Source organism: Diabrotica virgifera, chromosome 10 (genome assembly GCF_917563875.1).
Source record: "Diabrotica virgifera virgifera chromosome 10, PGI_DIABVI_V3a".
Classification (NCBI taxonomy): domain Eukaryota; kingdom Metazoa; phylum Arthropoda; class Insecta; order Coleoptera; family Chrysomelidae; genus Diabrotica; species Diabrotica virgifera.
The window spans coordinates 98,501,708-98,515,127 of NC_065452.1; the positions used below are offsets into that span (position 1 = coordinate 98,501,708).

The window sequence follows — 13,420 nt, forward strand, 5'->3', positions numbered from 1 at the left end:
TATTCTATTCTATCTCATTTTCTATTTTGATGTTAGCTTTCTGATTCCAATATAAGTTGAGAATTATTCGCAGATCTTTATTATCTATGTTTTTTCTTTCAAGAATGTCTCTTACCCTATCGTGGCGTACTCTGTCAAACGCTTTTTCAAAATCGATAAAACATGCATCTACTTCTTGATTAATGTCTAGGCATCTTTGTGTAAGAACATTCAAACCGAAGAGAGCTTCTCGAGTACCTAGTCCTTTTCTGAACCCCATCTGTGTATTACTAATATCTGACTCCAACTTTTGATAAACTCGGTTGTGGATGATTTTTAGAAATATCTTTAGTAGATGGCTCATTAAAGATATTGTTCGATGTTCTGAATATTCTTTTGCATTGGATCTTTTTGGCAGTGTAACGAATGTAGACAGCAGCCACTCTTGAGGTATAATACCAGTATTGTATACTGTGTTAAATAAGTGCAATATTATACCTATTGATTCATCATTCAAGAGCTTTAGTAATTCAGTAGGAACCCCATCGGGTCCATTTGCCTTTCCAGTTTTGGAATTTCTCAGTGCCATTTCTACTTCACATGTTAGGATTTCAGGTCCCGTTACACCATTTACCTGGACAATGTTATTTATGTTGCCCTCAAACAATTCTCTTATGTATTCATTCCATCTATTAATTTTTTCTGTTAAGTCTAGAATAATATTTCCGTCTTTGTCCTTAAGCAAACTTATTTCATGTCTTCTTTGGGTTCCTGTCAGTTCTTTTACTTTTTTATGTATATTGAATGTGTCATACTTTCTTTCATAGTCTTCCATTTCTACACATTGTTCTTTAATCCATGATTATTTGGCCTTCTTTATTATTTGCTTTATGTTCTTATCAACCTCTCTGTATTTTTCTGAATTATTCTTCAATTTGCGTTTTTCATCCATTAGTTCTAGTATGTCTCGTGTCATCCACACCTTATGATTCTTTGTAGATTTGGTTAGGTGTTTCTTTCCCGTAGTTCTTATTATAGTGTTTATATACTTCAATTTTTCATCTATGTTGTCTGTTCTGCGGATTTGGTTTTCTGCTACACTGCTACCTGTACTCTGCTAGTCCGCAAATTAGTTATATTGGTTATAGGTTATATTCATATTTAGAAGCATACGCTTTGCCTGTTTGTTGTAATACGTTAGTTTTGAAAGGTGTGCTTTGTGCAATAATGTCTGAACCTGAACTTTTTTACGCTCAGAATACGTACCAGAACAAAGTGAGTATGATTTTGAAAATTTCCCCACTGCAACAATTAAGAGAAAAAAATCTGTAGACGAAGCAGAATTAATTAACAAGAAAAATAAATATGTAGGTATACTGATTTATTTAATGTTTTGGCAGGCGATTCCAAAACAATGAAAATTGCAAAGTGCACATTATGTAAAAATAAAAACAGTGTTATAAAAATGACATAGTGGAACTATGTAGTTCTTTAAAACATCTGAAGGTGCATTTAAATCAAAGCGAACACGAACGAACGAACGAAGGAACGAATTCGTAGGTGTTCGCTTGGTTATTCGTTCGCTACAAAGTAGGACCACAGAATAATAAAATCTAATATTATGTTTATTCTAATCTAATATTATATACTTATATTTACTATGATGTGTATCTTATATTTACTATGTTGTCGAACCAATGTCGGATACAGGTGAAGATATAATTGTTAGCGTTGCTAGTTTTATAGTTATTGCAGGACTTGCCGAAAAAAAAAGGAAGAAGAGAGTGTGCTGTTCGAGTTTGTTACAAAAGGGAAAAGAAGGAGGAGGCGATGCCTTGTTAAGTGATTTAATGACTGACAATTTATTCCAAGTTACAAATTTCTGTAGAATGTCTATCGAAGATTTGGAGTCACCTCTGTTAACCGTCAGGGCACATACAGAAGTTGTATTGACTACATAAGCAAAAATTTTAATGTAAAAAAATAAAAAAAAAGTTAATTTGATTTGTGATGAGGACACAAACGGCTATCCATTGCTAATAGATAAAAAATTGTTGAAATGGCAGCAAAGGCGGACCAAACCGATTCAGAAGCTGACACAGACTTGGAATTTGACTGTAGATATGTTGATGCACCTATTGTAACTGACAAAGATGCGTTAATAATCTAGAGAAACTGCATCGCATATGCAATAATTCATTGAGTGGTATTCTCAACAAGAAGAAGCCGATAAAGTAGATTGTATGATCTTATGCCGATTAAGAAATTCAGCCGTCGCAAAATGTGAAGCAACAGTAAAAGAAATACAGATTTCAGAATATTTTAAATTGATTCGATTGTATGAACACAAATCCCTCTTATATTGTCAAACAAACCATACAAATGAAATTTGAGAGTTGTACTATGAATTCTCAATTTTTTTTAATGTTCTGTTAACCGTCTTTTCGATTATCCGTCATACCCTTGGTCCGGTGCCCTGACGGATAATCGAGGTTCTACTGTACTGTTAAAGAAAGAATGCTGCTAACCCTCCGCTTTCTTGCAACAGGTGACTTCTATGCAAGTCTTAAGTACTTGTTCAAAATTTCAACTTAAGAAAGTAACAAATGAATTATGAAAAATATATTTAATGGTAAAATTTAAATAAACAATTAATAATTATTTTTGTAGGTCTATAATTTTAATATTATAATATTTGTATATGTACAAAAATAAGTGCATTACCAGACTTAATTCGGTTTTAGTCACCAGCCAGATGGATTTAAAAGCTTAAAAATAATATGTATTTAGCAGTGACGTAAATTTTCATTATTTTTGACTATTTGTAACGATTCCTATAACTATATATACCAGGTACTTTATACTCTTAATGGCAGTAGTTTTATTAGTCATCTAACAAATATAAAACTACCAAAGTGTATTTCTGGACCATCGTTCTGCCAATTCGTTTTCATAATAGAATAAAGAATAGTAGGATTTTTTTATTAGAGTTACAACAATAAAGCAACAAATACTGTAAAATATCAAAGAACCTTTTACTGACAGTTACCCATTTTTACCCAAGTTTCGACAAATGCGGGAAGGCATATTGCCCGCACATGTATTTAAAATGGGCCAGTCACTGTTTGAGTTTAAAGTCGTGTTTCTTGTTAGTGAAAGTGAAATTTTAATACAATAATAGCTAAAAAAATGCAATGTGTGTTCTGCAAGGAAAAAAATGAGAAAATAATAAAGATATGTATGTCATTTTCTTAAATATAAGCATAAATTTTGATACGACTTCAATTTCATTTTGTCCTGTCTGTATTCTATAATTATTTAATTTAAAACAAAAATAATTTATCCAGGTATTTTTTATTTTGTTGAAAATTTTGACGATAAATTTTAGTTATTAATATTTAATTTAAATCTATCATTATCAACTAATAGTTTGTGATAAATAATACCCGGTTGCACCAACAGATCTTAAGCTTAAGTCTTCTTCTTCTTCAAGTGCCATCTTCGTTCCGAAGGTTGGCGATCATCAGGGCTATACGTATTTTCGAAACCGCTGACCGAAACAATTCGTTGTTGCTACAGCTATACCATTCCCGTAGAATCTTTAGCCAGGAGTTTCGTCTTCTTCCTATGGACCTTTTATTTCCTGCTATCTTCCCTTGCATAATTATTCGAAGCAGTTCATATCTTTCGCCTCTTGTAATGTGTCCTAAGTATTGCAGTTTTCGTTTTTTGATCGTAAATATGACTTCCTTTTCTTTATTCATTCTTCTCAAGACCTCGACGTTTGTGACTCTCTCCGTCCATGATATTCTCAAGATTCTGAGATACATCCACAGTTCAAATGCCTATAATTTTTTGGTATCAATCTTTTTCAGCATCCACGACTCCATTCCGTAGAACAGCACAGAAAGTACGTAACATCTCATCAGGCGAAGTTTCATTTCAAGGCTCAAATCTCTTCCACAGAACACTCTCTTCATTTTAGTGAATATGGATCTGGCTTTTTCTATTCTTATTTTGATTTCTGCTGAGCTATCGTTGTCTTCATTTATAAAAGTACCTCAATATTTGTATTTGCTAACTCGATCGATAATTTCATTGTGTAAATATAAATTTTGGACATTTCGTGTTGATTTCGATATTACCATAAATTTAGTTTTCTTTATGTTCAAAGATAGTCCATATTCTTCGCTGCAGTCTGCTATCTTATTCACCAATGTCTGTAGCTCTTCAAGTGTTTCTGCGATCAGAACGGTGTCGTCGGCAAATCTCAGATTGTTTAATCTAACACCATTTATTTTAATACCTATGGATTGCTCAGAGAGTGTTCTATTCATTACGTCTTCGGAATAGAGATTAAACAGGGTTGGTGACAGTATACACCCTTGTCTCACACCTCGCTTTATTTCAATTTCTTCAGTGGTATTATTCTCTACTCTCACTACTGCTTTCTGATTGTAGTACATATTTGCTATTAGTCGGATGTCTCGTTTATCTAAATTCTTTTCTGCCAGGAGTCTGATTAGATTATCATGCCGCACTTTATCAAAGGCCTTGTTATAATCTATGAAACACAGCAAAAGCTTAAGTCGAGAATACCATAAGAATTAATATAATATAATTATAATATATTACAATAAGAATACCATAATACAGGTTATTACAATACAATAAGAATACCATAATACATAACATATACAGGGTGTAACAAAAATACAGGTCATAAATTGATTCACATATTCTGGGACCAAAAATAGTTTGATTGAACCTAACTTACCTTAGTACAAATGTGCACATAAAAAAAGTTACAGCCCTTTGAAGTTACATAATGAAAATCGATTTTTCCCAATATATCGAAAACTATTAGAGCTTTTTTATTGAAAATGGACATGTGGCATTACTATGGCAGTAGTATCTTAAGAAAAAATTATAGTGAAATTTGGAAATCCCTCAAAAATTTTATGGGGGTTTTGTTCCTTTAAACCCCTCCCCCCAAACTTTTGTATACGTTCCAATTTAATTATTATTATAGTACCATTAGTTAAACACAATGTTTTAAAAGCTTTTTTGCCTCTTAGTACTTTTTCGAATAAACAGTTTTTATCGAGATATTTTGAATATTTGTCAAATCCACCACATATTTGTATATGGTTAAGTACGATTATGGACACTTGGTAATAATATGAAAATTTATTTATGATTTACATTTTTAGGTATATTTTGAACCATATTAAAAAAGAAGCCACATCTCGATAAAAGGTGCCTTATCGAAAAAATACAAAGAGGCAAAAAAATTTAAAAAGACTGTGTTAAACTAACGGTACCGCAGTAATAGTTTAATTGGAACATACACATAAACATTTATGGGTTTTAAAGACACAAAACCCCCATAAATTTTGTATGTAAACGTATTAAAAAATGAAGCCGCATCTCGATAAAAACTGCCTTATCGAAAAAATACTAAGAGGAAAAAAAGTTTTGAAAATATTGAATTTAAGTAATGGTACCACAATAATAAATTAATTGTCACGTACACAAAAGTTTGGGGGGGTTTAAGGGAACAAAACCCCATAAAATTTTTAGGGGGTGCACAAATTTCACTATAATTTTTTTTTAAAATATTCCTGTCATAAGAATGCCACATGCTTATTTTCAATAAAAAATCTCCAATAGTTTTCGATATATTCGAGAGAATCGATTTTGATTTTGTAACTTCAAAGGGCTGTAACTTTTTTTATGTGCATATTTGTACTAAGGTAAGTTAGGTTCATTCGAACTATTTTTGGTCCCAGAATACGTACTTTAATTTATGACCTGTATTTTGGTTACACCCTGTATAATAATAGATATAATTGATAAGGTAAGAATCTAAAATTATGGTGCAACGTAAGTGATACTCAAGGAGGCCCTATCTATAAGTAGAGCTTAGCTAAGCTGGAGCTTAAGATCTGTTGGTGCAACCAGACATAAAACGTGCAAAAATGTCTGGCAATTATAAATTCATATTTCTTCTTCTTCTTAAGATGCTGTGCATTTCTGCATAGACGGTGAAACGTTAGATAGTCAGGATTACATAATTCTGTTTTTAGCAGCATTGCGAAGCATTTCATAGCTGTGGGTTCCTGTCCATTGGCGATTATGCAGCCATGACATCTTTTTACGTCCCAGTCCTCTCTTACCCTCTATCTTTCCGTCGAGTATCAGTTACTGAAAAGTGTATCGTCGTCCTCGTAGTATGTGCCCCAAGTATGTAGTCTTACTTTTAACATAATTAAAAAGTTCCCTATCCTGTAAACCGGCTCTTCTTAGTACTTCCTCCTTTCTGACTCTGTCCATCCATGATATTCTATGTATTCGACGTAGGCACCACATTTCAAACACTTTCGACGCCCAAATCGGGTGTCGTTGTCAAAATACAAAATATTACTAAACTAAACACAAATGTTGTTGCTTAGTAAAAAATTCTTCTAATAATTTATTTAATCTGACTCATTTATATCGGTAATTCAGACATATAATATTATACATTTTAAAGTAGAAAACTTTAAAATGATATTGCCAATATTTATGAGTTGCGTTCCTGAAAAATTACTAAACATTTTTATCTCGAGGAAAAGTATATCTATTTAATAAATTAATTTTCAAACTCTTTCAAACTAGTTTGACAAACAGTTTGAATTTTCAAACCTCTAACCATTGACCAGTTTGACTTGACTTGAATTAATTGACAGAAGGATTGACTTGAGTTTGACTTGAATTAAGTCAAACTCAAGTCAAGTTCAAACATTCAAGTCAAACTTGTGCAACTCTAGGTATGGGTATTGTTATACTCGTTCTCCACTGGTCTGGAACACTCTGGCTACATATTATTTCTTCAAAGAGAATCTCTGTCTTTTCGATTAACGTTTCTCCTCCGTATTTTAGGAGTACATTTTGTATCCCATCACTTCCTGGGTTTTTCTCTTTTTTAATTTACGTACGTTATTTTTTTAATTTACTAATTAATAAATGAAAATGCTAGATGTTCATTAAAAAAAATTCTCTTTACAGATATTCTCAATAAACGCTACAAACATTACTGAGGACAACGCTACTAGCGAAAAAATTACGGTTGGTATATTTCTTATTAATTTTAATAACGCAAAACTTATAATAATTTAATAAATAAATAAATGAAAATGCTAAATATTTATATAAAAAAATTTCTCGTTACAGCCACTCGCAATAAATGCTACAAACATTACTAAGGACACTGCAGGCGAAACAACTACGCTTAGTAAATTTCTTAATGATTTTAATAAGGTAAATGAAATGAAATAATAAATAAAAATGCTATGTTTATATAAACAAATTTCTCGTTACAGCCATTCTCAGCAAACGCTACAAACATTACTAATTACAACACTACAGGCGAGGCGAAACAACTAATTTTTTGCATAATACCGCTGTCATTACACCCGAAAAATAACACGAGAAATCTAAATTCGCCACCAAAAATGCCCACAGATGATGGTTATTACCCAGATCTGGGTAATGGTTAAACGTCCAAGCCTGAATCCTGCCTGATATTCTCCTATAAACGTCTCGGTGTAAGGCATCAATCTCTCGTGCAAAATATTTGACAATATTTTGTATGCTGTATGTATTTAAGAGAGATATTCCGCTGAAATTATTACATTCCAGTTGGTTTCCCTTTTTGTATAACGGACATATTAAGCCTAAGCTCCATTCTTCAGGCATTCTCAGACCAAATTTCTTCTTTTATTTTATTGGCAAGTATTTTTGTTAAAACTTTAAGAGTTGTGCTCAGCAAGGTGAGTGTACGGTAGTTGGCAGGGTATTTGCTGTTTTCTCTCGTGGGAATGGGTATTGTTATACTCGTTCTCCACTGGTCTGGAACACTCTGGCTACATATTATTTCTTCAAAGAGAATCTCTGTGTTTTCGATTAACGTTTCTCCTCCGTATTTTAGGAGTACATTTTGTATCCCATCGCTTCCTCCGTCTTTTCTGTTTTTTAATTTACGTATGTTATTTTTTTAATTTACTAATTTATAAATGAAAATGCTAGATGTTTATTTAAAAAAAATTCTTGTTACGGATATTCTTAATAAACGCTACAAACATTACTGAGGACAACGCTACTAACGCAAAAAATTACGGTTGGTATATTTCTTAATAATTTAAATAAGACAAAACTGATAATAATTTACTAAATTAATAAATGAAAATACTAGATGTTTATATAAAAAAATTTCTCGTTACAGCCACTCGCAATAAACGCTACAAACATTACTAAGGACACACTGCAGGCGAAAAAACTAGGCTTAGTAAATTTCTTAATAATTTTAATAAGGTAAAACTGATAATAATTTACTAATTAATAAATGAAAATGCTATGTTTGTAAAAAAATTTCTCGTTACAGCCATTCTCAACAAACGCTACAAACATTACTAATTACAACACTACAGACGAAACAACTATTTTTTTGCATAATACCATTGTAGCTACACCGAAAAATAACACGAGAAATCTAAATTCGACACCAAAAATGCCCAGAGATGATGGTTATTACCCAGATCTGGTTAATGGTTAAACGTCCACGCCTGAATCCTGCCTGATATTCTCCTATAAACGTTTCGGTATAAGGCATCAATCTCTCGTACAAAATATTTGACAATATTTTGTATGCTGTATGTCTTTAGGGGTGTACCGTCAAAAGGACGCGGAAAAAGGACGCGCGACAAAAGGACGCGGACAAAAGGACGCGTGACAAAAAGACGCCTAGGAAATAAAGACGCGCGACAAAAGGACGCGTACCAAAAATGGACGTAACGACAAAATCACACATAAAAAATAAAAAACATACTTATAAAAAGATTTTTTATTCGTGAGTCTAGTCACTTCGTCGGCGTTTTTTTGTGCTTTCATATTTTGAATTTTTATAACTTCTATTACAATTATATTATTCTATACAATACAATACAATGCGTGTTATAAAATCTATAGGGAAAAATTCTAAACCTGTAATTGAAAGTTGTGGGCAATTCCTCGCAAATATTCCAAAACGGGTCTGTTGCCATATTCCGCAACAATCGTCTTAATTCTTGTAGCAGTGTCCCTGTATTTTCTCTTATGGGGTACCATATTTCCCGCGATATATTGTTCAATTTTCAGTTTGTTTAGGCTGTCTTCTTTTTTGAGAGCTTTAATAAAATTCCATATGTTTGGATGTACAGCTGTATAGAAGAGAAGCTGTTGTGCCATCCTTCCACCGCGTTATTTGTACGAGGCAAATCTTCTTCCACAGCATCATAACAAACCCATAATTGTCTCGTAAAAAGTGGTTCTCTTCTATTTCCTCTTCTGTCTAATCTTCCTATCCAAGTGTCTTCAAAGTAGTTTAGTAATGGTTGAAGGGAATTTTCATGTTCCATATAAAAATTCGGAGATTTCGGTAGAATTTAAGTTTTTCTATTACATAAGTACATAAATATCCATGCTACATTTACATTTTTAATACGCGTCCTTTTGTCGCGCGTCCTTATTTCATAGGCGTCTTTTTGTCGCGCGTCCTTTTTTCCGCGTCCTTTTGTCGCACGTCCTTTTTTCCGCGTTCTTTTGACGTAGATTCGTATTTAGGAGAGTTATTCCGCGGAAATTATTACATTCCAGTTGGTTTCCCTTTTTGTATAACGGACATATTAAGCCTAAGCTCCATTCTTCAGGCAATCTCAGACCAAATTTCTTCTTTTATTTTATTGGCAAGTATTTTTGTTAAAACTTTAAGAGTTGTGCTCAGCAAGGTGATGGTACGGTAGTTGGTAGGGTTTTTGCTGTTTTCTCTCTTGGGTATGGTTATTGTTATACTAGTTCTCCACTGGTCTGGAACACTATGGCTATCTACATATTATTTCTTCAAAGAGAATCTCTGTGTTTTCGATTAACGTTTCTCCTCCGTATTTTAGGAGTACAGTTTGTATCCCATCGCTTTCTGGGTCTTTTCTGTTTTTTAATTTAGGTACGGTATTTTTTAATTTACTAATTATTAAATGAAAATTCTAGAAGTTTATTTAAAAAAATTCTCGTTACAGATACTCTCAATAAACGCTACAAACACTACTGAGGACAACGCTACTAGCGAAAAAATTACGGTTGGTATATTTCTTAATAATTTTAATAAGGCAAAACTTATAATAATTTAATAAATTAATAAATGAAAATGCTAGATGTTTATATAAAAATTTCTCGTTACAGCCACTCGCAATAAACGCTACAAACATTACTAAGGACAACACTGCAGGCGAAACAACTACGCTTAGTAAATTTCTTAATAATTTTAATAAGGTAAAACTGATAATAATTTACTAATTAATAAATGAAAATGCTATGTTTATATAAAAAAATTTCTCGTTACAGCCATTCTCAACAAACGCTACAAACATTACTAATTACAACACTACAGGCGAAACAACTAATTTTTTGGATAATATAATTGTAGTTACACCCGAAAAATAACCCAAGAAATCTAAATTCGCCAAAAAAATGCCCAGATATGATGGTTATTACCCAGATCTGGTTAATGGTTAAACGTCCACTCCTGAATCCTGCCTGATATTCTCCTATAAACGTTTCGGTATAATCAATCTCTCGTGCAAAATATTTGAGAATATTTTGTATGCTGTATGTATTTAAGAGAGTTATTTCGCGGAAATTATTGCATTCCAGTTGGTTTCCCTTTTTGTGTAACGGACATATTAAGCCTAAGCTCCATTTTTCAGGCATTCTTAGACCAAATTTCTTCTTTTATTTTATTGGCAAGTATTTTTGTTAAAACTTTAAGAGTTGTGCTCAGCAAGGTGATGGTACGGTAGTTGGTAGGGTCTTTGTTGTTCTCTCTTGGGTATGGGTATTGTTATACTCGTTCTCAACTGGTCTGGAACACTCTGGCTATATATTATTTCTTCAAAGAGAATTTCTGTGTTTTCGATTAACGTTTCTCCTCCGTATTTTAGGAGTACATTTTGTATCCCATCGCTTCCTGGGTCTTCTCTGTTTTTTAATTTACGTATGTTATTTTTTTAATTTACTAATTAATAAATGAAAATGCTAGATGTGTATTTAAAAAAGTTTCTCGTTACAGATATTCTCAATAAACGCTATAAACATTACTGAGGACAACGCTACCAGCGAAAAAATTACGGTTGGTATATTTCTTAATAATTTTAATGAGGCCAAACTTATAATAATTTACTAAATTAATAAATGAAAATGCTAGATGTTTATATAAAAAAATTTCTCGTTACAGCCACTCGCAATAAACGCTACAAACATTACTAAGGACAACACTGCAGGCGAAACAACTACGCTTAGTAAATTTCTTGATAATTTTAATAAGGTAAAACTGATAATAATTTACTAATTAATAAAAATTACTAATTACTAATTATATAAAAAAAATTCTCGTTACAGCCATTCTCAACAAACGCTACCAACATCACTAAGGAAAACACTACTGGCAAAACATCTAAGGTTATTAAATTTCTTAATAATTTTAATAAGGTAAAACTAATAATTTACTAAATAACTTTTTTTTTTATTTTTATCGCTCCAATTTATTTAACAATCTGTTCCGTTAGGAGCAATCAGTTGTAGTTATGACTTTCTTAGGCTATGACATGTAGGTAAGAATTCCAATGAAAACTTTCCTTTCTAAATTATCAACAAATGTATAGATATAGTACTACTAGTAAAATAAAGTAACACTTAAAATAGTTCTAATTTATCTAAAATCTATTTGGTAAGTTAGCTGGTTTATAACGCATCAGTCTGCGAACTTCACCCTCCGTGTTTAATAATTCACTCGTAAAATCATTTGGATGCGCACTAAGTCTTTTTTCATACTTTTCACTGTATTTGCTGATTTCTTTTTTAATGCTAGGAAGTTTCATGTCTGCCTATTATTGCGTTGGGGACGTACCATGGAGCGTTTACTATGGTTCTTAATGCCTTATTTTGAAAACGCTGTATAATTTCCAAATTAGAGTTGCTGGCTCAGCCCCATAGCTGTATAAAATAGGTCCATATGGGTTTTAGTATGGCTTTGTATACCACTAATTTATTTTCAATTGATAGTCTTGGATGTCTGCCCAGAATCCAGTACATTTGTTGAAGTTTGAGTCCAAGTTGCTTTCTTTTGGTGATTTCTCCATGTTAGTCTTTTATCTAGATGTATGCCCAGGTATTTGGTTGTATCTACTTGTACTAATTGTTTGTTGTTTATGTATACTGGTGGACAGCCCTCTCTCTTCGCATGGTAAATGTCATGTGGGCCGATTTTGTTTCATTAGCTTTCAGTTTCCATTTTTTTAACCATTTTTCTATTTTATTTAAGTGGGCTTGTAAGTTATGCGAAGCTCTTTGGGGGTCTGTGTGAGATGCGATAATACCTGTGTCATCTGCGAATGTTGCGACTGTTGTCAATCTGGTTGTAGGTAGGTCAGCAGTAAATAACAGGTATAGTAAAGGACCGAGTACACTACCTTGTGGGACACCGGATTTTATTTTAAATAGTTCTGAGCCAGCATCTTGTTGTTTTACTAATGAAAAGCGATCTGTCAGATACAATTTGATAATTAAATAATATTGACACGGAAGATATTTCTTCAGCTTATGCCACACTTTGTCAAATGCTTGGCTGATATTTAGAAAAGCTGCACTACAGTACCTCTTGCTTTCTAGATCATTGCTGATTTGTTTGACTATGCGATGTGTTTGTTCTATTGTACCATGTTTGCTACGAAAACCAAATTGGTGTTTAGGAATTAATTTTGTTTCTTCTACTATTGGTTCTAATCGACGTAGAAACAGTTTTTCAAATAGCTTAGATAATATAGGTAAGAGACTAATGGGTCTATATGAGTTCAGTTCTTTGGGGTCTTTTCCTGGTTTTTGTAACATTATGATCTCTGCTACTTTAAACTGATTGGGAAAATGTGCATACGTAAGTATTGCATTACATATATGTGTTATTGCCATGATTGTTTTCTTAGTTACGTTTTGCAGGATTTTTCCAGTGACGAGGTCATATCCAGGAGCCTTTTTGGATTGATTTCATTCATGATTACCATTCGGATTTCGTTAGGTTTAATTTTTTTTATTGGGAGATCCATTTGAAAAGGTATATCAAGAAAATTTAAGATTTCATTATTATCTTCGTCGTTTTGGTCCATGTTGTAAGGTTTAAAGACGTTGCTTAGGTATTCAGCAAAGGCCTTTGCCTTTTCATTATTACTTCTGGCCCATGTTCCCGCAGAGTCTCTAAGCGGAGGTATTTGTTGTATTGGTCTTTTCATTTTCCGTGTAGCACGTCATAGAGAATAATCTGTTGCTTCCGTAGGTGCTAGTTTTTCGAGGTACTCTTGTAGGTACGTCCTGATTC

At 32.7% G+C, this 13,420-nt stretch overlaps 1 protein-coding gene across 4 annotated transcripts in view; it reads left to right on the forward strand.

Moving 5' to 3' along the window:
* The window catches only part of LOC126878684 (uncharacterized), a 122,132-nt gene that overhangs the window by 24,004 nt on the left and 84,708 nt on the right, over positions 1 to 13,420 (forward strand). Inside the window, exons 2-8 of one of the 4 annotated variants that reach the window (XM_050641541.1) lie at positions 7,030 to 7,089; positions 7,195 to 7,281; positions 10,074 to 10,133; positions 10,237 to 10,326; positions 11,123 to 11,182; positions 11,288 to 11,377; positions 11,452 to 11,511. In XM_050641541.1, coding sequence (XP_050497498.1) covers positions 7,030 to 7,089; positions 7,195 to 7,281; positions 10,074 to 10,133; positions 10,237 to 10,326; positions 11,123 to 11,182; positions 11,288 to 11,377; positions 11,452 to 11,511 — 507 coding nt within the window. The remainder of the gene's footprint in view (positions 1 to 7,029; positions 7,090 to 7,194; positions 7,282 to 10,073; positions 10,134 to 10,236; positions 10,327 to 11,122; positions 11,183 to 11,287; positions 11,378 to 11,451; positions 11,512 to 13,420) is intronic. The other 3 variants (XM_050641544.1, XM_050641543.1, XM_050641542.1) reach the window with 3 other exon arrangements.